This window comes from Alosa sapidissima, chromosome 1 (assembly GCF_018492685.1).
Source record: "Alosa sapidissima isolate fAloSap1 chromosome 1, fAloSap1.pri, whole genome shotgun sequence".
Lineage (NCBI taxonomy): Eukaryota > Metazoa > Chordata > Actinopteri > Clupeiformes > Clupeidae > Alosa > Alosa sapidissima.
This window is the reverse complement of record NC_055957.1, coordinates 15,116,815-15,140,883: the sequence shown is the minus strand read 5'-3', so window position 1 is coordinate 15,140,883 and position 24,069 is coordinate 15,116,815. Positions and strand designations below refer to the sequence as shown.

At 44.5% G+C, this 24,069-nt stretch overlaps 1 protein-coding gene across 1 annotated transcript; it reads left to right on the top strand.

The window, feature by feature from the left end:
• The first annotated feature begins 755 nt into the window (after positions 1–755).
• On the top strand, positions 756–5,694 carry slitrk3b (SLIT and NTRK-like family, member 3b). The gene is made up of 2 exons (XM_042100226.1): positions 756–1,007; positions 2,219–5,694. The coding sequence occupies exon 2, from the start codon at positions 2,245–2,247 to the stop codon at positions 4,915–4,917; it is 2,673 nt and encodes an 890-aa protein (XP_041956160.1). The 5' UTR covers positions 756–1,007; positions 2,219–2,244; the 3' UTR covers positions 4,918–5,694.
• The last annotated feature ends 18,375 nt before the right edge of the window (positions 5,695–24,069 follow it).

Below are 24,069 nucleotides of genomic sequence, written 5' to 3'. Positions count from 1 at the left end.
TGTCTGTTGTCGGTAACCTATTTCACGAAACAGTTAACAAAATAAGTCGGCCTAATAAGATTCAAAGTTTGCCAATTTTGTAGGTGATGAATATAACATGAATTTTCAGGAGTATGGAATTGCCCGCAGGTCTCTGAGTGATAGTTGAGAAAGTCGCCACAGTAGATGTTGCGCAATGATGCCAGCTGGCAGAAAGTTTCCATGGAAACCAAAATAAGGCCCTGTTAAACGGTTAGAGCGATATGCATTGGGCAAAATATACAAGCAGTTAAAATACAATCAAGTGGTTAGCCTACTTCACACACACTGAGGTCCTTCAGTTAAGATCTATGTCCTCAAAGGTAGTGATGACAAACTTCACCATATCCAACATTCCACAGGAATTCGTTTGTAGCTTAAAACAATGGCATGTCAATTCTTTTGAAAATATGAAAATATTTAATTGGCACAAGCATCATAACTCATTTAGAAGAGATGTTCTCGACTGCATGCTTGTGGACGGTTGCAGCATTGATAGTCTAATGTCCTGATAACAAATGTAGAAGATGCCCATGCATGTGCGCGCCCTGTAGCCTACAGTGGGTTACATGTTTGTGAGTAGCCTACTATAAAACCCGTAGCCTACTTTAAACTCAAAGCTGTTGCTGTATTTATCAATGCGCTAGTAGCACCTTTCTACCTCCAATATTCCAGCATCAATTCCGAACTGAACAGGCTGTCACTGGATCAGTAAGTAAGAAGTGATTCTTCGTAGCGATTTTGCATACGCGTGAAGCTGCAGCCTCTACTGGCTGCACTGTTGAGCGCTCGTCAGGGGAGCGGACCTGCATTCTAAAGCAAACCTCTTTTAGACATTGCAGTCCAGTCACGTCCTCGGTTTTCCTATTTGCCTCTGCCACAAGAACGCTGGGATGAAGAGTGTGCCTCAATGACCACGACATGACAAGAATCAACAGCGTTTAAAGTGTTCTGTCGGCCGTTGTTTTAATTGCCCTGCACCAATCTGAGTGAGTAGCGCACATTTCTGCTTAGTTTCCGTATGGATTCGAATGCGGGCGGTGGTACAGGGAGACAAAGGGAAATAATAATAGATTAGGCTACATTACAGTGCAGTGGATTTCACTAAGTGTATTAACTTGTTAATGATTTTTAGTTATTGGATACTGGTTAATATGGCATGTGTAGCTGATATGCTGCCAAACCTTTTGTAATTCTCTGTTATAGCCTGGTGGGTTTCCATAAGTTACTGTTTTTTTCATGCGGTACTTGGCCATTCAATGGTTTTCTTGTGCTTACACAGTACTGAGTGAAGGTAGCGGAAGCATTGGGTCGATTCTCTCCAGAAAGCGATGTGATAGTCCTGCTTGGATATCAGTATCTTCGAGTGGGTATTTCGTGAAACGTATTGAATACGTTGACTGTCTACTAGGACGTTATTCACGGAGATAAAACTGGTGTGCGTTTAAGTGAGGTGCTTAAGAGTTCATAATTAAAATGGGCCATTGTCTCATTAAAAACATATGTTATTTAGCGAAAATGACATTTCTGTGTCCTCCCAAGTGTCTAGTGTCCATTAAAAATAATTGCATCAGCGTCTGAAACAACCAATGGCTGTGCGTGCGCTGCTAACATGGAAATTTCATTTAATGATCAAGGCTTTTTAAAATACAGTAATTCAGCCTGTGTGCCAGTATATCCAAATCCCCTGCAGTTAGTTTGATCTAATAAATGCCTATTAGCAAAGTAAAAAATCTTGTCTATGGAGGTCAAATAGACTCTTTTGACTATTTTGTCATTAGCTATCACCTGATCAACAAACGTTTTTTAATCCTGTAAAGGAAGATTATTGTGGGGAGTAAATGGACTATACCCATACCACATCTACCATCCCTCATACAGTAGCATATAACGATGGTGGGAAAAGGTGAGAAGACTGTTATTTTCTCATGTTTGTAGGCATCTTGGTATGGCACAGGCTACTATATTAGACCTCCAAACTGCACGCTCATGTATCAAGAATTATAACCTGTGTTTGCTGTATGAAGATGCTGTAAACACAGATAATGTCAAAGTATGATTTCATTGTCTAGTCGTTTGATACAGCAGATAGATAGCTCTGATGGTTGGCCTCTTTTCACTTAGTACTGCAAAGTCATGATCACAGGAGCCATTGCGTTGCATTCCACAGTAGTCTCACTAAAGTTATTTTATTTTACAGTGCAGTGACGAAGTCTCTCGGGGGCTATGCAATCACCTGGCTTCGGCGGAAGGATGTTGTGGGTTACGCTGCTGAGCACAATTGCTTTAGGATGGACAACCCCAATCCCTCTATTAGACGACTCGGAGGAAATAGATGAGCCTTGCTTCGAGCCCTGTGACTGCGAGGTGAAAGAGGGCCTGTTCCATGTCCATTGCGACGGCAAAGGATTTACAAATGTCAGCCAGGTGTCACAGTCCTGGCTAAGGCCTTTTAAGCTGTACCTGCAGAAGAACTCCTTACGCAGGCTTTACTTTAACAGTTTCCTGCACTTGAACAATGCGGTGGCTATTAATCTGGGGAACAATGCTCTGCAGGACATCCATGTGGGGGCTTTCCATGGACTCAGGGCCCTTAAGAGATTGTACCTCCACGAAAATAAGCTGGAGGTGTTCCGCAACGACACGTTCCTGGGGCTGGAGTGCCTGGAGTACCTGCAGGCCGACTACAATGTTATCAAGAGGATAGACAGCGGAGCGTTCAGGAACCTGCACAAGCTGCGGGTGCTTATCCTGAATGACAATTTGATCCCCGCGTTGCCCAGCTTCCTGTTCAGATCGGTGTCTCTGACGCACCTCGACCTTCGCGGCAACCGCCTCAAGGCCCTGGCCTACAGGGGCACGCTAGAGTACATCGGCCGCAGTCTGATGGAGATCCAGCTGGAGGAGAACCCGTGGAACTGCGCGTGCGATATCGTGCAGCTGCAGGCCTGGCTGGAGCGCATCCCCTACACGGCGGTGGTGGGCGAGATCACCTGCGAGCACCCCTTCCATCTGCACGGGAAGGACCTGCGAGAGATCAAGCGGACCGAACTCTGCCCCTCCATGAGCGAGGCGGAGGTGGAGGCCCGCTTTGGGATCCCCCATTTGCCGTTCTACACGGGCAGAGCCAGGCCCACCAAGCCCTCGTCCATGTCCTCCGTCAACCACAACACTGCCTCGTCCGAGCAGAAGGAGAGACCCCTGAAGCCAACGAAAAGGCCAAGGCCGTCCAAGACCCCGCCGACTCCTCGCAGCGTCTTCCCCAATCAGCCTCCCATTGCCGGCTATCAAACCAGACCCCCCATCCCAATCATTTGTCCCATTGGCTGTACTTGCAATTTACACATAAATGACCTTGGTTTAACTGTCAACTGTAAAGAGAACGGATTTCGTAACATTTCTGAGCTCGTGCCGCGACCTCTTAATGCCAAGAAGCTTTATTTAAGTGGGAATCTAATTCAGAAAATTTACAAGTCAGACTTCTGGAATTTCTCCAGTTTGGATCTACTGCACCTGGGCAACAATCAGATCGGGTACATACAGGAAGGGGCCTTTATCAATTTGCCAAATTTAAGGAGTCTGTATTTAAATGGCAATAATATTGAGATTCTAACGCTTGATATGTTCCACGGACTTCAGAGTCTGCGCTACCTGTACTTTGAGTACAACGAGATCAGAGAAATCCGCCCGGCGGCTTTTAGTCTAATGCCCACGCTGCAGCTGGTGTTTCTCAACAACAACCTCCTGCGAACGCTACCCAAGGGGGCCTTCGCCGGCACGTCGCTCGCCCGCCTTAACTTGCGGAACAACTACTTCCAGGGCCTGCCCGTCGGCGGCGTGCTGGAGCACCTGCAGGCCGTGGTCCAGATCGACCTGAACCAGAACCCGTGGGACTGCACCTGCGACGTGGTGCCCCTCAAGCAGTGGCTGGACACGCTCAGCTCCGTAGTGGTGGTGGGTGAGGTGGCCTGCAAAACCCCGGAGCCACTGGCCGGCAAAGACCTGCGCTCGCTCCCCGTGGAGTTCATCTGCCCCGAGCTCCGGCTCTCCTCCCCTTCGCCTGTCTCGTTTGGCAGCAGTGCCGGTGTCTCGTCCAGCTACCCGGCGCCGGGTTCGCAGCCCGCCAAGGCGGTCATCCCGCTGTCCGTGCTCATCCTGAGCCTGCTGGTGCTGTTCGTGTCGGCGTTCTTCGCGGCGGCGGCGCTCTGCGCGTACGCGCTCAAGCGCCGCGAGAAGCTGCCCTTCAAGAAGCAGGGGGAGGTGGGACTGACGGGGATCCAGATGGAGTGCGGGATATTCCCCGAACAGCCTGCCCCGGTCCCCGAGACGCCCCCGTCCACTCACGTGTACGACAGCATCGCTGCCCCTATGGTGCACATGTGCAGCAACCCCATTTACAAGCCTAGACCAGAGGACACCGAGCATCCACAGCAGCCACAGCAGGAGCAGCAGCAGCAGCAGCAGGAGCGTCCAGAGAGAAGCAGGTCAAATTACAGAACACTCACAGAGAAGGAGGACGAGTGGACCATGGCTGTGTCCAGCTCCCCCATAAACACCATAGTGGGCATCGGATCGCCATGCCGAGACATCACAGGCTTCCACGAGAACGGGATTCTCTGCCCGACAGTGATTGACAGCCAGGGTCCTACTCCTAAGGTGGGCTTTGTGGATAGCCTTTTTGGCACTAAAACCCGGTTTAGTGACATGCCAGACAGACATGCGCACCCGCCTCCCGAGTACCCACACACCAACCAGGACGCCAGGCAAAAGCAAACGATCACAATCGAGACAAGGACAGGATGTCCCAATCAAACCCAAAGTGATTACCCCGAGTTGAGGGCCAGGCTGAAAACCAAGGTGGATTACATTGATGTGCTGGAGAGGTCGTATCAATTTTAATACATGACTGCTAAAAAGCCCATTTTCTGATAAAAAAAATGGTAAGACTAAGGAGGAAATGCTGCAGTCTGTAATTAGTGTTTTCCCCTCACGTTGCTCTGGAGGAAATACATTACTCAGATTTTTATCAAGTGCCTTCGCAAGAGCAACCAGCAATGTTGTTAATTGTTATTTTTATACGGCCACAGTTTTATTTATCTAATTACAAAGATACAAAGTATGAAAGATGGGGCACTAGTGCAGCTGTCATGTACGCGTACAGTACATGTTTGTGTGCACCTGAAAAAAGGGCGTGTCTTTATAAAAATATTTGGTTTTGGCTTTTATCTTGTTTGCATATGGACTTCTGAAATGTGTTTATTGAACTGAAAATCGTCCTCCAACAAATAGGTACACAGCAGTTATTGTATAACTGTCAAGCGCTTTGTTGATTATGTATTTTCACAATGAATAGATTGTCTTTACTGGGACTTCATTGATCAGTGAAATGGACCCAGACAAGGTCAGAACAGAACACTGAAATTGCCAGAGACTTCTGGAACGTTTATTCACCACAGAGATGGTACCCTTTTGTGCTCCATCTTGCAAATATTAGATGAAGAATGTGCATATATTTATTCATAGATTTCAGTGTTGAAATTATTGTACAATGTTAAATCAGTGTATAAAGACTATGCCTCTGGTTTAGCTTTCCATAAAAAACGAATCCAATAAAGGGTGCTTATCTAACATATGGTCTGACCAAGTCCCACCATGAGCATGACCCTTTTGATTCTAAACACACACCAACTTGCCTGCTATTGTACAAACAGATGCACTCACCACAGTGCATAAGCCTTCGCAAAAACACACATTCAAGTAGTATTCCTTTATGATGATGATTAGACATGCTTGGTGACCTCTGTTTGAAGCATAGCAGACTGCATTTCGTCACAGTGGTGGTATGAAATGGACACATTTTTATTTGCAAGGCAGCGTGTCAAATCTGTCATAACCCTGCAGGGAGAGGCCATAGAGAGCTGGGCTGTCTCTCCTCAGTCCTCCTCACTGAGCTCAGTCCTCACAGTGTCCATGGGAGGGAAACAGTTAGATACACCTCCTCACGATTCACAGGCAGGCTTAACCTAGTTACACAGAATTGCATAAGGGAAGAAACATTTCTCTCTCTTCTGTGATGGATGCAAAAGAAGAGTAACCACTCCGTTTCAGACAGCGGCCTCAAATGAATCATACAGCACTGGTGTCGAACAGGAGCACAGGAATGTGTACTGTATCATCTCTTTTATGTATGCCATGTATGATGCTTTTCTAAGGTACAAATATCTCCCAAAAACCATAACAGAATATGACAAGCAGTATCAAAAACCATTGCCTTTTTGTCGTAAATATATTCCAGGAGATGTTGGTACAAAAACCTTTTCATGAAAGCCATTGTATTTTTTTTTCTAAGAGAATGTTTATTGAATCTGTTGGGATTATTGAGAGAAGCCCAGTGAGTGATTCTTTTATAAACAAGACTGGTGTGACTTTGCCCCTCTGCTGTGTGGGGCTGACTGGAGTCTTGGGGGAAACAGAATGAGACGCATTCGCCGGGATTTGTGTGATTATTGTAATTGTGGTGGAAAGCGTCAGTCTCAATTGTTGCCACAGTATCATTGTTGTTAGGATAATGGCTCCTTGTAGTTGGACGATTGACAGAGCGAAGGGCCCAAGGACACGCGCGAGTTGAATGAGGAATAATGTCAACGCAGCACGTCAACAGGCATCAACGCTGACTTTATTTATCTTTGCTAATGTTGAACTTGGCAGAATGCGGTGGCGCGGCCGTCCTACCATAGATTTACACAGCTGGCCGTCTGCTGTTGCAGTTCTGCTGCTGATCCAAATGTGTCCGTCAGGAGAGCGGTTCTGTCTGGTTTGATTCACTACTAAACCCTTTGTCTAAAGTGTGCGTGTGTTTGTGTTTGTGTGTGTGTGTGTGTATGTGTGCATGGGGGAGATAATACCCCTCCCCACTCCCCAGCATCACATGAGTGGGCCTCATTACGCTCCTGTCCAGCCTCACCGGTGCACACTGGCTGATCTGTTATGCAGAGGAGCGCGCTCCAGTCAAATCAGCTGCTCAGACAGGAACACGCTGGGCTTGTGATGCGCCAGGGCGAAGTGACATGGCACAGAGAGACCCTGAGTAACAGCAGCGAGTCATCAGAGCCGTGCAGCGCAACACAGTACAGCACAGTGAAGGGCTTAATTACAGGAAGATCAGTGGAGTGAGCTGCACTTGATTTCCTTTGAAGTGACTTACTGCTGCAGTTTAAAAAATGGCTCGTGCACTGGCGAGGTGACAGAGCGTTTGGATGACAAAAGAAATCCAACATTTGACGATGGCAGGCACTTTCATCTGTGATAATCTGATTGTCCCCCAGTAACAATGAAAGATTAGAGTCTTGGAATCTTGAATGTGGAAAATAGGGGAAGAAACAATGCAATTTTGAGGACCACCAGATGGATGGTGATCAGACTATGCCCACTGGTCATATTGATGAGATTGACAGGAGAATACAAATGATTATGTTGAATTAAGTCATCGGGTTCTTTCCATGTCACTCTTCATTTCTGAGATGTGAGGTTGTGCATAACTTGGTTGTCATCAGGTTCCTATATATAGTACTAGGTTTGTTTTTTTTTTCTCCGTGTAGCACAGTGCTTTTAACAGTGTGTTAAGCCCATTAGTTGCGGTGCATGGAGCGAATTACAGCGCTTTAATGACTGTTACATTGCATATCACATGAAATGAACTCCTCCACCACAGGAGCCGGGTGACATGGCTGCCATGCCGACTATGGCAGCCCCTTTATTCCCCCACGTAAGCCCCCCTTCTGCTCCGGGGACCGGCAGCCACCTCCCACCGAGCCAGCAGTTGTCATTTCTGTGGAGGGGGCATGGCGGATGGTTCAGACACGGTCCACCAAGATAAGGCAAGACCCGCAGATATCATGCAGATTCATTTATTGAGTCTGAGTGTGTGCGTGTGTGTGTGTCAGGCAGCTTAATTTTGAGGTTTAACAGTGACTGCCATCCTTACCATTCTTATCCCTTCCTCTGAAGAGCTGTGAATCCAGGGCTGGCCCACTGATGTGGAGCTGTTTTGTTGTGTGTCCAGATTTTTCTAGGTTTGCTACCCACCCTGCTTTCCCACCTCTGGTTGCACTTTAGTTTCAAAGCTGTCTGTGCTCTTAATTAGCAATGAAACAAGGGAGGAGAGAGAGAGACAGAGAGAGAGACAGAGAGAGAGAGAGCAAGGAAACCAAAGAATGGGAACAGGAGACAATGCAGGAAGAGATTAGTGTGATGGTTCAGAATGAAGGCTGTTTGAGTCCATTGTAAGTCTTTGGCATTTGTGTTTGGGCACAGCAGAGTAGTGCCAAAAAATCTGTCTCAGTACCCCTCCCCACACACACACAGACCCGTCTCATGCAGGCAGAGGACCTCTCGGGAGCTTGGCTGAAATGAGAGATGTTCCCCAGTCTGACAGGCCCCAAAGGATTTCTCCCTCCCCTCGCCGGCCTGCGATTTTGTTTTTGTCCATTGCATTTCTAATCACTCCACTGACATGTAATCTAACCTGTCAGTTTGGGAGATGGCAATTGTGGCAGAAGCCTTGATATTTCTCGTGATGAATTTAGACTTCTGGCCAACTGTCATCGGCCTGCTGGCAAACATTAAAATGAAAAGTCTGAACTTGAAAAGCTTTGCATTCAGATTCCATTACCTAACATTAATGCATGAATAAACATGAAGAAGGTTTAGTAATAATAATGATGGTTATGATCGATCCTGATGGTAATGAATGAATTTAAGTTACATCCATGATCCTAAGGTATTAACATTACTCATATCATAAGGTATCATTAAGAAACCATTAACTTCAGCCTTCACAAACATGAAATAATACTAAGTTCAGTAATTAATGTTATACAATGAAGAATTCTTGATGCGCTGTTACCTTTTCAACTTTATCTGAGTTTTAAAACAAAGTAAGAAAAAAGAAATAAAATGGGAGCATACCAAAGGAAGTGAGGTGCAGTGCTGGGATGCTGTAAGTTGTGGGCCGCACCAGGTTTCCTTTTTATGTTAATGGTTGTGGAGCAGCTCTACTTTGTATGCAGTACAGGTTGCGCTCCAGTGTTTGAAGCTGCGTTGACACCATGCTGTGAGCCATGTCCAGGGAATACAGAGAATGCTGTGAAACCATTGTTCACATGTAAGTCTCTTTCTCAGGAACACGCCATGCTGGGCACAAGAGGCATTTTAAATGTATTGATGATGCATAGCTAACTCTCAGCGTTTTATTTCCACTGCACCACTCAACTCCCCCGCAAAAAGAGCGCTCCCATTGTAATGAACTGAGGATGCTGTTGCTGTCCAAGGTCCTGATTTCTCCCCCTGGCTCTCCTTCCGCCTGATTATGCTGGGTTTTTCAGTGGCGCTCAGTGGTTTTGCACGCACCACTACCTGCTGCGTAAACGGTTTGATGCACTTGAGCATGAATCAGGAAGTGCTGGCGTGCAGAAGCGGTCCAGGAATCCGCCGGGCCATCGCCTGGACCATCTGCTCTCCTTCCTGCTCCATTACGGATTACCAGACACTTTAGCTGGAGTTTGTCTGTGCACAGCGCACATGGCTGATGAGCCTCAGAACAACCCTCATTATCACCAGCACACATGAGGCTGGCCAGTCCACACCCACAGAGACATTTCAGATGGAGACGATCTGCATGGGTCGGGTTCCTCACACTTTCTCTGTTTGTGTAGAGGCCCTTTATTATTCTGACGGAGATAACAACATGTCGAGAAGCCCTCGGAATCGCTCTGGTCTGATTCACAGTTGTGGCTGTCATTTTCTACTTGTGTGTTTTGTGTGTGTGTGTGTGTGTGTGTGTGTGTGTGTGTGTGTGTGTGTGTGTGTGTGTGTGTGTCTACAGTGTTCATGTTCTGCATTAATCATTAATCATAATGGGGAGCTATGAGGCAGTCAGATAAGAAGAAATTAGAATATTAGCATGGTCAATGATAAAAGCCTATTCAGTGATCTAAGCAGCTATGGATAATGCGCTTTGTGAATATCTGCTCAAATTAATATCTGGATTTTATCAGCCATAGGGGTTATTGGGAAATTGCTTTTCAAAGGAAAGTGCCTGGGTTTAAAGCCTTCATATATTTCAATATTGCAGGATTATTTTTCTCACACTACCTGAATATCTACCAAATCATTGCTCTCTGATTATGATTGTGGCATTTCAAGTGTACAACACAACAACACACACACACACACACACACACACACACACACACACACACACACTGCCCCTCTCTTCTCTCTCTCTCTCTCTCTCTCTCTCTCTCTCTCTCTCTCTCTCTCTCACACACACACACAAAGGGACATTTGTCATATATATATTTTTATTTTTTTGGACTCTGAGATGGACTTCCTTCTTCCCTCTGTTGGTGTGAGATGCTCGGGCAGGTACGTGCTAAATATGGAAAGCTGGCTCAGGAGCAGGGCCGTGGAGAGAAAATAAATCTGAGGAAAGAAAGCTTACCTTAAAAAGGGAACTCACTGTATGAATCAATTGAGGGCTTGACGATTAGTTGAATCACTTCATGCATGCTTGATCTCTCTCTCTCTCTCTGTCTCTCTCTCTCTTTCTCTCTTTTTCTCTCTCTCTTGCTCTCTCCACATTTAACCAAATGGCAATGGCTGAGTGTGCAGTCACGTGCCAGCCATGCAAATGCCATGACTTCATCTGACTAACAGACAGCAAATGGTTAAGGATGTGTTCAAGGTCATGGCTGCTGCCTTGAGTTTTGCATATATCATTCTTCTCCATCCCTCGCTGAGGGATAGAGGCGTTTTCCCCGTCATGCTTGTTTTCCCGATTCATGAGCTGTGGCATTCGGCAGCCACCAAGCTTGATGAGAGCCCCGCACAGCACTCCGGCACGATAAAGAAAAACACATTACAAACAGAAGAACACAAAAACACCAGACTTTTTTTCTCGCACTTCCTTTTGGGGAACCGGGGCATGATTAGAAACAAAGGATAATTAGTTGCAGTCGTGGTGCCTACTCAAAGACATTAAAGAAGGACACTAGTGAAGAGAACACTAGAGAGAAAGAGAGAGAGAGAGAGAGTAAAAAAAACATTCTGTTTCTACTCATCTACTTCTTGCAAGCCTCTGCTGGGGAGAGCTCTTTGGCACAGTATTTCACAGTACCAGTACGGGCACAGTATTTCACTCCTCTGTGTCCTCCGCTGTTTTAAATGAGAGCACTGACCCCATTAGAGAAAAAAATAGAAGGGAGGACAGACGGCATTCAGTCTGAAACGGGTGATTAATTACAGATGTTACCGAGACAATGAAATATAGATCATACCAGGGGGATGGAACTAGGTTTGCCGAGAGTCGGGGCCCCTTTTGGTTTTTGATCAGAGATAAAAAAATAGGGCTTTTTTTCGCCTCTGTACTGAGGTCCTTGGCCCTGGTTCATTAAGGACTCTCTCTCTCTCTCTCTCTCTCTCTCTCTCTCTCTCTCTCCACTTCTTAAAGTCTGTGCATGTCTTGCCAAAAGGCACTGACATCATCAGCATTCTGACTGTTTTTTGGTTCGGGGTGGAGGTTGGGGGGAGTTTGTTGCACAAGGGAATGATGTTTTCCTCTACAACACGTTATTTCAGCACTCAAATATGAGAGAAGCCCCTGCTCCAGGTGGAGGTGGGTATTTGTTATGAGCCATCGGGATTCAGATCTGCACTTCATCATCAACTGAACCTTGACCGAGAGCAATTCAGATAAACAACTACTTGAGGAGCTGGGGAATAAAAAAAAAAGGGGGGGAGTTGGGAGCAAGGCCCTGTGGATATCTATGATAGAGAGCAGGAGCCATTCAGAGTCAGTTGAGGCAAGCTCCAAGTGCCATGAGGTGGGGAGAGGAGGAGGAGAGGGGCTGCTGATTAGGAAAGATAGCACTCCTATTGTCTTTTCGTGTGCAGGGCCCCTCCAAGAGGTTTCATTATCTTGGCATGCGGGGATCCCTCTCATCGCAAGTGTTTTCTCAAGGGCTGGCAGAAGTGAAAACCAAAGGGTGGGGCGGGGCGGCATGAGCTAGGGTATTCTACGACTTGGGTGAGGGAGAGATGGGGGGGGGGGGGGAGGAGAGATGAAGCACTGACAAAAAGAAAAGGCAAAAGAATATAGCAGAGGTGACATCAGAATATCACAACAGGAAATGTACATGAATGAAATGACAAAGCAAGGCAGTCCAGCTCAGGGAATTGAGAGCAAACGGAATCTCACCTAAATCTGTATGGGACCACATTGATGGCTGTCAAAGACATGCAGCGATGCTGTGTGCAGAGGTGTGTATGTGTTCCATGGCTCTTGTATGCATCAAACACACAAACACAAGAGCACCATACTACACATCCACAGCAATAACAACACCAGTGATGGCAAAATCATCTGAGTGAAAAAGGAAGGCAGTGCTCTGTCTGCTCATGGCCTTGATGTTATAGCACCTTCAGATAAGTGGCCAAGACGTTGTCCTACACTGCACACATCAAGGCAACAGCTTACATGCTGCAATATGATTTAAAGCATTTGAATCAGCGGTTTTCCTCACTTATTCTCATCGTGCTTAGCCCGCCGTGTCTGTAGTGAGTCAGTAGTAGCCTTGTGTGGCAGCTCTACTAGATCCTGTGGATGAGAGCTTGGTGTGTGCAAGTTAGCACAGAGATGTTGAGGGGAATTAGTTAATGGTGGTTTCATGGTGTTCAGCACTGACCTCAGGAGGGGGGAGTACACCTGTGGTGTAGTGATGGTGGCTCCGTAATTGGTGTTAAACTGGTGTCTATTCAGTCATCTGATTGGACTGGGATTTTGTTATGGGCGGTGTGTGTGGACAGCGGTTTCATACATTTCAGTTGCACTAATGTGAAATTGGACTTAAACACTGTTGTCTGTCTGAGGCCAGGCTGAGTGCGGGTCTGCTGAGCTGTTACGCCTTTCTGCTCTGCGCTGACTGCACACTTGACTCTGCGCATGCATGAGAACAATAGATATGTCTGTTTTTCTTCAAATGGGGCCATGGTTTAAATATGGTTCAGTCTCACACTGTGATTTCTCATGCACACTCACATATAAGCACAAGCGCGCGCGGACACACACACACACACACACACACACACACACACATTCACAAGCACAGACATGCTCACATCTCACTGTGAGTTGCCTGCCCACTTTTTGACGGCTGAAATAACAGCTATGTGGTGTCAATTATTCCAGGCTATTTCCCTGTCTGACAATTGCCACACTCCCCTCTGATATGATCAGTGTCACTGAGAAAAAGCCGCACACTGAATGCTGGGCACCTACCTGGAATTGGAGCCCCTTTTCAAGGCATAACTAAGATGTCAAATTACAGTAATACCCCTTCCCTTGACACAAAGTGTCAATCATCTCTTCCTCACAGGTCAGCCTACTTTGTGGCAATAATTAAACCCAGGATGTCACCTTTCCTTTCTCTGCTGGACAGTTTGTGTCCAGTCAGTGAATACATTCACTGCCTCTGTCTGGCTATGGACCCTTTCAACAATAAAAACAAAAACAATGCTTGAACGTTCTATTTGGTTCCCAATCTACTTCCTCTGCATTAAGATAACATATGGAATGTTAAAAAGGAAGTCTTGTGGGGCCAACTATGACGCTGATAATGGAACTCTCTTGAAAGGGTCTATTAATGTGTTGCATAGCGTTTTGCCTTTGTGGCTCCTTGATGACATTTTAAAGACTGTCCATGTACTGGGCAGCTTTTCCATTATGTTTACCCTGCCTCTTGTCGCCTGTGACAGGCTGAACGTTACATTTCTTGTCAGCTGACCTTGGGCAGAGCTCCTCAGAATGTGTGTGACAGCGGTGCCCTGCGGAAACGTGCTGCGCTGCTGTCTTCTGCAGACTCTTATTTAGGCCTGGTCCCCAAAGTCATTTGCAAGGATAATTAGAGAGAGGTACATGAATTGTATCTGGCGCGTGCTTCTCTCACTCTCTTAATAAAATATGAAGTTTTTAATGACAGCCTGGTGTAATACACCATTCATTATTCATCATTTTTATGTAACCTTTATGTAACTCGAGAGAACTTCAATAAGTTTGAAATCGGAGCATTTTTTTTGAAAATCATTTGAGTTTTTTTGGCAATAGTCATCAATGCATATCCTCTGTCAGACATAAAAAGGGCCATGAAAACAGCCAAAGTCAGGCTGCTCATATTCTCATTCCAATCACTTGTTACTGTAATAGGCAACTGATGGGCTGGGAGACAGAGAGAGAGAGAGAGAGAGAGAGAGAGAGAGAGAGAGAGAGAGAGAGGAGAAAGTTTGAAAATCCACACTGCCTGGTATTTCTTATTTTTGAGAAAATATCAAATGGAAGTGCTCATCAGGAAGACGGCTGGACGCTTGCAGCTTTATTTCAAGTTTTAGCTCACACAATTTTGCACTTCAAAGAGCTCTAAAATGTATTATAGATCTGTCCGTGTGAGCTCCCTCATTTTTATTCAAACTTCTGGCAGTTAACGGCGAAAGGCACACACACTTTGCCAGGTACACCATTCCATTTTAGAGTCTGTGTTGGAGAGTCTGCGTCTGTGTTGGTGATGTAGAGACGTGTCTCCAGAGTATCTGGCCCATTTGCATACTCTTTAGAATGGATGTGCTGTGGGAATTGTGTCTTTGATGTCGCTGAACCATAACACTGTGCAGAGAACTCTGCAGCTGTACTGGAGTCCATAGCTGAAGTTCCATGCAGTTGATAAGGACGTTGTGAAGCTGTCCTTTATTATGGATCATTTTTGTCTTTCTGAGGAAATAAGAGTAGCAAGAGATGTTTTGGATCCTTCGGTACTCACTGGAGAGTGGGCTCAGCCAGGTATATACCCTTTCAAGAGAGTTCCATTATCAGCATCATAGTTGGCCCCACAAGGCTTCCGTTTTAACATTCTATATGTTATCTTAATGCAGAGGAAGTAGATTGGGAACCAAATAGAATGTTCAAGCATTGTTTTTGTTGTTATTGTTGAAAGGGTCTATATAAATGCTTTACAGTTCTCATGGGCTCTTCTGGAATAGTAACATCAATTAGTCATTTGCCAAAACAAACAAACAGACAAAAAAAACAATAGACAAATGGTCTTAAGTGTGTTCACCAGCCTCATATTTTGCAAGACTAGCATACCAGGGGAGGACGGTACACCATCTTCTTCCATCATTACAACCCTATTTTGAGTCCATGACTTATGAGCTATCAACACATCTCTATCAGGAAGAGAGATGCGAACCTCAAGAGACTCCTATATGACTTTAACTCGCTGCTCACCTGTGCCATCAATCTAACTCACAGCCATTTTAACACATGGCCTCATGCATGTGTTGCAGTGGCTGGAGATGAGGAAAGAGCAGGACTAGTTTGCCAAATGTTTAGACAGCACTTTGCTCTGCATGTGTTTAGGTCTTTTGTTACCCAACCATGCTGATACAAATTTAACTTTATGCATGAGAGGCACACACACACACACACACACACACACACACACACACACACACACACACAAACATACCCAAATAAAAAAAATACACACAAGTCATTGGGTTTTTTACTATGAATATATTTTATGGAACTCACAGGAGACAATACCTATTCTGTTTCTTTTAATATGGCAATAAGACAGTCACAGTAAGAAAAACATTTTAAATCACAAGTATCCTTGCCGCATGCGTGCTATACGGACCATATTTCTATTACCAGTGTCCCTATTGCAATCTGTCTGTGTCTGGTTGTGTAACAATGTCTCTTTAGTACAACAGAGAGTCCCACAGCCTTAGCATTACTGTGAATCAGTCATTTCTCTGCATTTCACCCCACGACTTGATAGGATCCTCATTCATCACCACAGTTTAGCACAGTATGAAATGAACATTATGTAAGCAAATGGATAGATGTGTGTGCGTGTGTGTGTGTGTGTGTGTGTGTAAGAGAGAGAGAGAGACAGAGAGAAAGAAATCAAGACAAATAGAGTGAATGTGTATGTGAGAGATGGAGAGATAAAGGGAGAGCAAGAAGAGGAGCAAGCAAGCAAAGGTGAGAGAGAGGGAGAGAGAGAGATATATTCAGATGCAATATTCCAAATTCCACCGCTGCAGCAGAGTTCAGTGTTAACTATTGTCCAGTTCAGAGGATTCCATGAGCTGCTATTCACATTGGCTTCTATAGACATTAATTGAAAATGACTTCGGCAGCGTGCAGTCTCTGCAGACACAATGGCCCTGTGCTGTAATTATTAGCCACTGATTTAAACCGTGCTGTACAATTTACTCTCTCTCTCTCCTCTCCCCTCACCCACTCCCGATCTATTATTGTTGTTTGGTAAAGTAGAAATACAATTTCACAGTCGAGAGGCCGGGTCAATCCTGGCACTTTGATTAATAATACAGTGCTGAAAAATGATTCTATCCACCATTTTGGGGAGGAAAGTAATTGCACCTTCTTTAATTGTGAAATGGATTTGGGGCGATGAAAAATGGATATGATGGAAAACTTTAGCATTAAAAATTGTAAATGCTGCGGGACTTCATATGTTAAAGTGATGCAGGTCTAAGTAAATAAAAGGAGTCTAGATGTATAAATCATAAGAGATTACGAAGGAGTGTATTATGTTATTATAAGAGAGCATGAGTAATTCATGCCAGGAAAAAGAAAGTCAGGCCCTGACATGTGTTTGTCTAACCTTTCCCTGTTAATTCGGATCATTGATCCGAATTCCCCATTTAGAGAGGCAGTTGACACCGACATGAACAGGTGAAAGAAATGGCTGAAAAGTGTTGGTGCTCAATCATCATTAGCCATATTTCAAATGTGTAGATTAATTTACATGCCTCATTTGAGGTGCTCATTGTCTCATTGACCTTTTCTTAGCCATGCACTGAAAATGATTAAAATGTTGTCTGAATATTAGTGTAACTTTTTGTTTGCATGGTGTATTCCCCATTTTTCTTTATTTATCTGGATGCCGGGGGAGCATGACTGTTCTCGGTTTGCGCACTGTTGTGGAATTTGCCATTGTGGCAGCTGTTGCTAAGCAACTCAAAGCCTTCCTAAAGCACATGTAATTCATCCATTATTTAGAGAGGCACAACATAAAGTATAGCCTACCCAATCACTCATCTAGTGAGCCTTATTCAGGGCAAAAAATGAATCTTGATTGCATTACCCCAGTCCTCTAATTAATAGCACAAAAGTTAATCTTGTTAATTGTCAAGAAGCTGTTTAATCTGGTAATACTTCATATTGAATATTTATACAGGGATGATGGTTTTCCCCATAAAGGCTTTGATAATGACCATCTTGAGTAACTCTTAAAAGCAGCATGCTGCTGGTTGGGGGGGGGGGGGGGGGGTCCTACTTTGGTTTGTTTCAGAGAGAAAGGATGGCCCTTGTCTACACTCACTATCTTATTAAATCAGTAGATTGAGTTTTGTGGACAGAACGCATGTAGACTTCTCCCTGAACTTTAGAGCAGTCTGGCATTTTCTAATATCAGATTAGCCCAGGCCACTGTATTTTTTATATCCCCTGATAATATCTCCTCCGGAGGTTGGCTCTTGATCTATTTTCTTTGGATGCTCTCACCTTTTGTGATATGCCAGGGGAACACTTGAACACACTGATGGGCTTTTAAAACAGCAAGGCTAACCAGCACTGATCTTACCCTTAGACAAAGCTAAGGAAAGGGAAAACACCAGGCTTGGGCTCTAGGCAACATAATATAGCTCACAGTTGTGTATAGTATCTATTCATGTTGGAGAACCTAAAGTTGGGTCTAAAGACTTTTTGCCCAGAGAAGGAAAATATATTTGTTATTTTGCATGCACAGCATCAAATATGAATTGCTGGTTCAATACCTTGCTATTTCTCACTATGCTTCTTGTAAGATACTGTAGGTGTAAGCCGCATGAAATTGCAAAATTTTCTTCAATTTACCAATGGACTTTCATTTCAGTCTGTGGGAACACAACAGAATTCATCCTGCTTATTCTAATCTAACCTGTTCTCTTTCAGAGGCAGACTACTCCTATATGGCCTGAAATTATAGACGTGTTGCGCTCCCTCAGATGGAAAAAAAAAATGCGACTAAGTGCTCAACTGAGGCCTAATTTAAAACTATATTTTGTACCAGTCGTCCATTTATTTGCTTGGACATGCACCCAAATTTTCCTCTCACCCTCCGAATTTTGGGAGCTGTTGTGGTCTCCATGACTGTCTGCCGGCCGCGATTAAAATAATGATCAATCTGGGCATGTTGGAAGGGCCCCCATCAGACACACGTTCCCGTTGGCCCTCGGCCGCATCGATGAGTGCCGTTGATCCATTCACTAATGATTCAGAGTCGAGTCAGAGTCAGAGCTCATTACAATAACAGGTGATGTGCTCTTTGATGACATGGAATCACTCCCCAGAGAAGATCCTTGGGAGCCTGTGCTGAAATTTGGCACAGCATCTCGTTATGCAGATGTGGAACACAGGTAAAAGTAAAAAACAATGCTTGTTTCTCTTTAGCTAAAGGCTGTATTGCAGGATGACCTTGTAACTGTGGTACGTGTGTGTGTGTCTCTCTCTCTCTCTCTCTCTCTATCTGTATGTGTATGTGTGTGTTTTCTGAGTGCTTCCTGCTTACCTCTTGCTTTTCCCTCACCCAATCGAATGAGCTGCCTGTAATCGGGCTTTGCAAAATTGCACACTATACTGTAAATGTGAGACATTTAAAGCAGATTCTCACACACACTCTATGACATGCACACAGATGTACACATGTACAACACACACCACATAGAGACACAGCATAACATGCACACAAAATCTGACATCAGCATTCTCTATTCATTTCTTTACTTGCAGGTGCAAGAATCATATTTTTTTTTTTTGGTCTGTAATAAGCTGTCACACTCCCTCAGCATAAAGTGTATAATCTTGCTTTTGACAAATTCCTGCACAACTGAACAGACATGCAACTTTTGCTGGGGGACATTTCCGAATGAATAACCCAGGTCCTCACTCTCAAATTCAGGGAAGCAAACCTCCGAAAGCAAAACAAGAGCAATCGCAGCAGCAACAAAAGCAAAGCAAAGCAAACCACAAAGGTAAACAAACAGATGACACCACATTTACAAACGGCGCATATTTAAAGAATGGATATTGTATTATTGTAGAGGGGGAAAAAAACAGCCATAAAACCGCTGTTTGCTTTGAAGTGTATGGGGGGTGGCTGTTGCGTATCTGTGCTGCCGCGCTCGCTGCCATGCAGGCCTGCTGGTGTGCGCTGCGCTGTGTGTACAGCTTGAGTGGTTTTGTTTGGAGATGGCTCTGGGGGCCCAGGGTTGGCAGCACTCCTGCATCGACCCGGCTCTCTGAAACCTGCCTAAATGCACTGTGAACAACACAAACAGCCCGGCTCAAATTAGAAAGGCGGCATGAGAATGCGGTGGGCTCGATAGGCAGAGCCTTTTTTTTTTGAGGAATCAAGGTCAGTGGCCTGGTAACTGTTTACTTCTGTGCCCTGAATCACCGGACCAGAATATATCTACGTAGCTTTTGTCGCTACTGCTACATTCACAGATGCATTTCCACCAGCCCTATATAAGTGCTTGTCTGGTGGTATCTTTAAGAGATATCAATAATTCACTTAAGCTCAGTTCATTTCAGTTGATTTGCTTGGCAAAGCTGTGGTGGGATTAGATGTAATGGGAGGAAGGAAGGAAGGAAGGAAGGGAGGGAGGAAGGATGAGAGAAAGGAAGCGATGGAGGTGATGCTCCATCCCAGAGCGCTTCTCACAGGACCCTTGAGATGTTTGGCCTTTCTCGTTAATGAAGCCTACTGCAAATGACACTGTTTAAAAGAGGGATGCTAGATTCCAGATGCATTGAAAGACTGAGCGTAATTGGGAGCTGCAAATGCTCCAGAGATTTTACAGCATCAACCAGAAACAAAATATATCTACATTTTGACTGGAAATCACCATATTGTGTAAAATTAAGGATTGATAGCGTTTTGTTATGTTATGTTGAGCTTCCCCCAGTCCTTTTTAACATATACAGCTAATCCGTGATGCCCTCTCCCCAAATACACAGCACACTATCCCATCTCCCCTGTCATCCCCCCAACACACACACCAAGACCCCTGGCAGTTGGGTTAGCCCCATGAGCCGTGGATCTGCCCAAGGTTTCTTCCTTGGTAAAGGTTTCTTCCTTGCTCTTGGGTGCTCCTTGTTGGTGCCCCCCCCAATCCCAATCCTCCCCCACCTTTCTTATGCAGCCCTTGCCACTTAATCTACTAAACCCCTCTTCTACTGCACTTTTTTTAACCCCCCCCCCCCCCCCATAAATGCACAAATAGGCTGACACCAGACATAATTTCACTGCATTTGTTACTTCCAGTAACTATATGCATGTGACAATAAACTTCCTTGTATCCTTGTATCCTTGTATCATGCATGATTCATAATATATGCTACATAATATTATGAACACAGCCATGCCAGGGGCAGTGCCTGGACTGGATGTGCACACAGAATGCAAAAGGCTATTTTATGTTCCCCAAAACCCAAAGACAAAGAAAATAGGTACAAGACTGAAGCAACAGAGGCAGTCAGTCAGTCTGAGACTCCAGTGAAAAGTGTGAATAAGTGCAGAACTCATTACACAGGGGACATGTGGGAGAGCCGCAGTCTAAATCCTCATTTGCCTATAGGCTGGGATTTAGTGAGATGGAAAAAATCCCTTTCATGATTCACACAAAACTACATGTCATCACGGCGCCACACTCCTAAGCGTTTCATTGTCTTGAACTAATTGAAATATCTTAATATTGCTAAGCTGAGACGCCCCCATACTGGTACTTTTCATGTGGTAAGTGTTCAAGCAGTGGCAGCATTATGGCTTAAAGCTTTAATGACGGGGGAGTATTCAGACATTGGCCTCCACCAAGTCTTTTTTATGGCTCAATTTGAAACACTGATATGCACATTTGTGCCACTTGCAGATTTGCGCTCAAAAGGCAAGTTTCATCTCTGCCTTTTTGTCCAATCACAACTATGTTTTTTTTAAGACCAAACACAATATATAACAGCTGAATTACTGTTGAAGAATGAAAATGGGACACAGGCATAATGGCTCAGACTGAGCCATAAACATTTCCAGCCCATCAGTTTGCTACCTTGTGCACTGTAAATATTGTAATGACTCGCCTTCTTTTCTTCACAATTAACTCACTCCAATGTTGAAAACATGTCATGAAACGTTTCACTGGGTTTTAAAGATGCTTAGTTCAATAGTAAGTACACTGTCTTGCTTACATTTAATATTCATATATATGTAATATTATTAATACTTGATCCAGTCAGTGTATGACGTCCTCCCCAGCCCTGCCAACCTGTTCACTTGGGGCCTGGTGGACTCACCTGCTTGCCAACTCTGCCAGAAAAGGGGATCACTAGAGCACATCCTCAGCTGCTGCTCCAAGGCCTTGGGAGATGGGCGTTATCGTTGGCGCCATGACCAGGTCCTGAAGGCAGTAGCAGACACCATCTGCATTGGCATTAACATCAGCAAGCAGCATCACCCAACCAAGTATGTAATTGCCTTTGTCCGAGCAGGTGAGAAGCCTCAGCCCCCCAGAAAGGCCCAAGGGGGCCTGCTCACAACAGCAAGAGACTGGCACCTCCTGGTTGATCTAGGGAGACAGTTGAGATTCCCGGACACCATTGCAGTCACATCACTCCGACCGGACATGGTCTTGATGTCCGCGGCAAGCAAGCAGGTGGTGTTACTGGAACTAACTGTCCCCTGGGAAGATCGGATGGAGGAAGCCCAGGAAAGGAAGAGGGCCAAGTACGCGGACCTGGTAGCTGAGTGTCGGAGGAATGGGTGGAAGGCCCGCTGTGAGCCTGTTGAAGTGGGCTGCAGGGACTTCGCAGGCCAGTCTTTACAGCGTGTCCTGGGAGTCTTAGGGATTTGCGGACTGCACAGGCAAAGAGTCATCAAGAACATCCTGGAAGCTGCTGAAAAAGCTTCATGGTGGCTCTGGATAAAGAGGGGGGACACGTGGCGCAGTGCGCTACCTGGACACAAGTCGGGGCCTGATCACCCCCGGCTGGGTCGCCCGGGTGAGGGTGTCTTATGTAAGACCCAAAACACCCTATCACCCCGGGAGCATCACTGACAATGTGTCCAGGTTGCACCATAAGGTGTATTCTAGTACTAGTACTAATATTAATGTTCATATTCATGAACAGAATTCTTCAACATGAATGAAGATAAATAGGGAAGGGTGTTGAAAATACCATAACGTAAAATAAATTCCCATTATCAGGGCTGCCAACTTTTCAAAAAACCTTGGAGTGAGATTTGGTGGGGCCAACCAAAATTTTGCTGCGGAAATTTTTGTTTGGCTCGTTCAGCATTATACCATACAGTAAAAAAAAGGTACATTGGTTCTCAGGTGTAGGGACCAGGGTCCCAGAGTTAAATTAACATTGGTATCAAAGGGATCTAGCCTAATGCTAGGACCATGGGCGATGGAGGCATTCTGAAAGTGGGTGGGACATTTCAGGGGGGGGTATGGGGGTCCTCCCCCAGAATTTTTTTTTTTGGACTAGATGCAATTTCCTGAATTCTGGTACATTTTACCAGGTTATTTAGATACTTCTATATAACAAAATAAAGCCAGCCTACGAAGTTAATAAAAAGTAAATCATGCATCATTTAAAAATAACTCAATATATAGGCTACTTGGCTACGCAATAAGGTTTCCATTACAGCACTGCGGACGTTCAATGAACGCATGAAAGCGGATAAAGTAAATGAAATATCAAACTAAAGCGAAAATGTCATGCTTATGAAGGCCTACCATTGTGCAGTCTAGCTGTGGTTAGTGACGTGATGCTGTTAATGGGGAGTTTTACATAAACCTATAGGTTATTATTTATTTGGCGTACAAACAGCACTGGTATTTCGCACGGCAATAGTGGGGGGGTCCAAACTAACAATTTTAAAAAGTAGGTGGGTGTTTTGTAAGAATTTAAGAAATGTTTGTATATTTTAACTTTTAAATGCATCAATCTGGTGCACTTTTAAGAATAAATTCAGAGGTCAGACTTGCTTATTTTTATGGAAATATTTGTGCTGTAGCCTAAGCTATTTTGCACTTCAGAATTATAACCATGCATACACAGGTGGAATAGTTATGGTGATATTGCAATAAGTTCACAACCACAAAAACATATGGTCCATTTCACAGTTCAGAAATGTTCAGCACTCCATGAAATTATGCAGAAGTGGTCACCTGTGTTTTTCAGCTAGTTCATTTAAGATAATATATTGGTCATTGTAATGGCCATAGCCTACAGGCTATTACTTTTTTCAGGATGTACCCATATCTGCATGATGTGAATGTTTGCATATGGCTTATGTCAGGCTTTCATATCAATATTTGTGTCTCCTTATTTGATTTTCTTTATATTTTTGCTTTAATGTCACTAGAAAGCATGGCAATATAAATATATTCATTTATCTGTGTAAGTGGGATTGGCTGGAACCTGACAATATAAGAACCATGATAGTGGGATAAACTACTGAGCAATTTACAAAAATGTATGTAGGCCTACTGACAAATAGTTTACATTAGAATACATTATAATTTCGCCCCAATGAGGCTATGTAGAAATGTGTTGCAATTTCAAAAACAGAGGCATGCTTTATATCCTCGTATTCGGTACGGTTTGCTGTTTATTGTGATATTAGGTTTGCCACATGTTGTGTGAAGGGTTAGTGATATATTACAAACGAGAGTAATGGGTGTGCACTGTGTGCAAAATGCAAATATGATTAGCCTAAATTGCACGTCGGTTCAATGATAATTTTCTCGCGAACCATTTATCACAGCAACTTGGCGCTAATATCATTGGAAAGCTTAGATTCCGCTTGTTCACATGATGTGTGATATCATGTATAGGTTTAGTTTAGTTGAACCTCATCTGCCAGG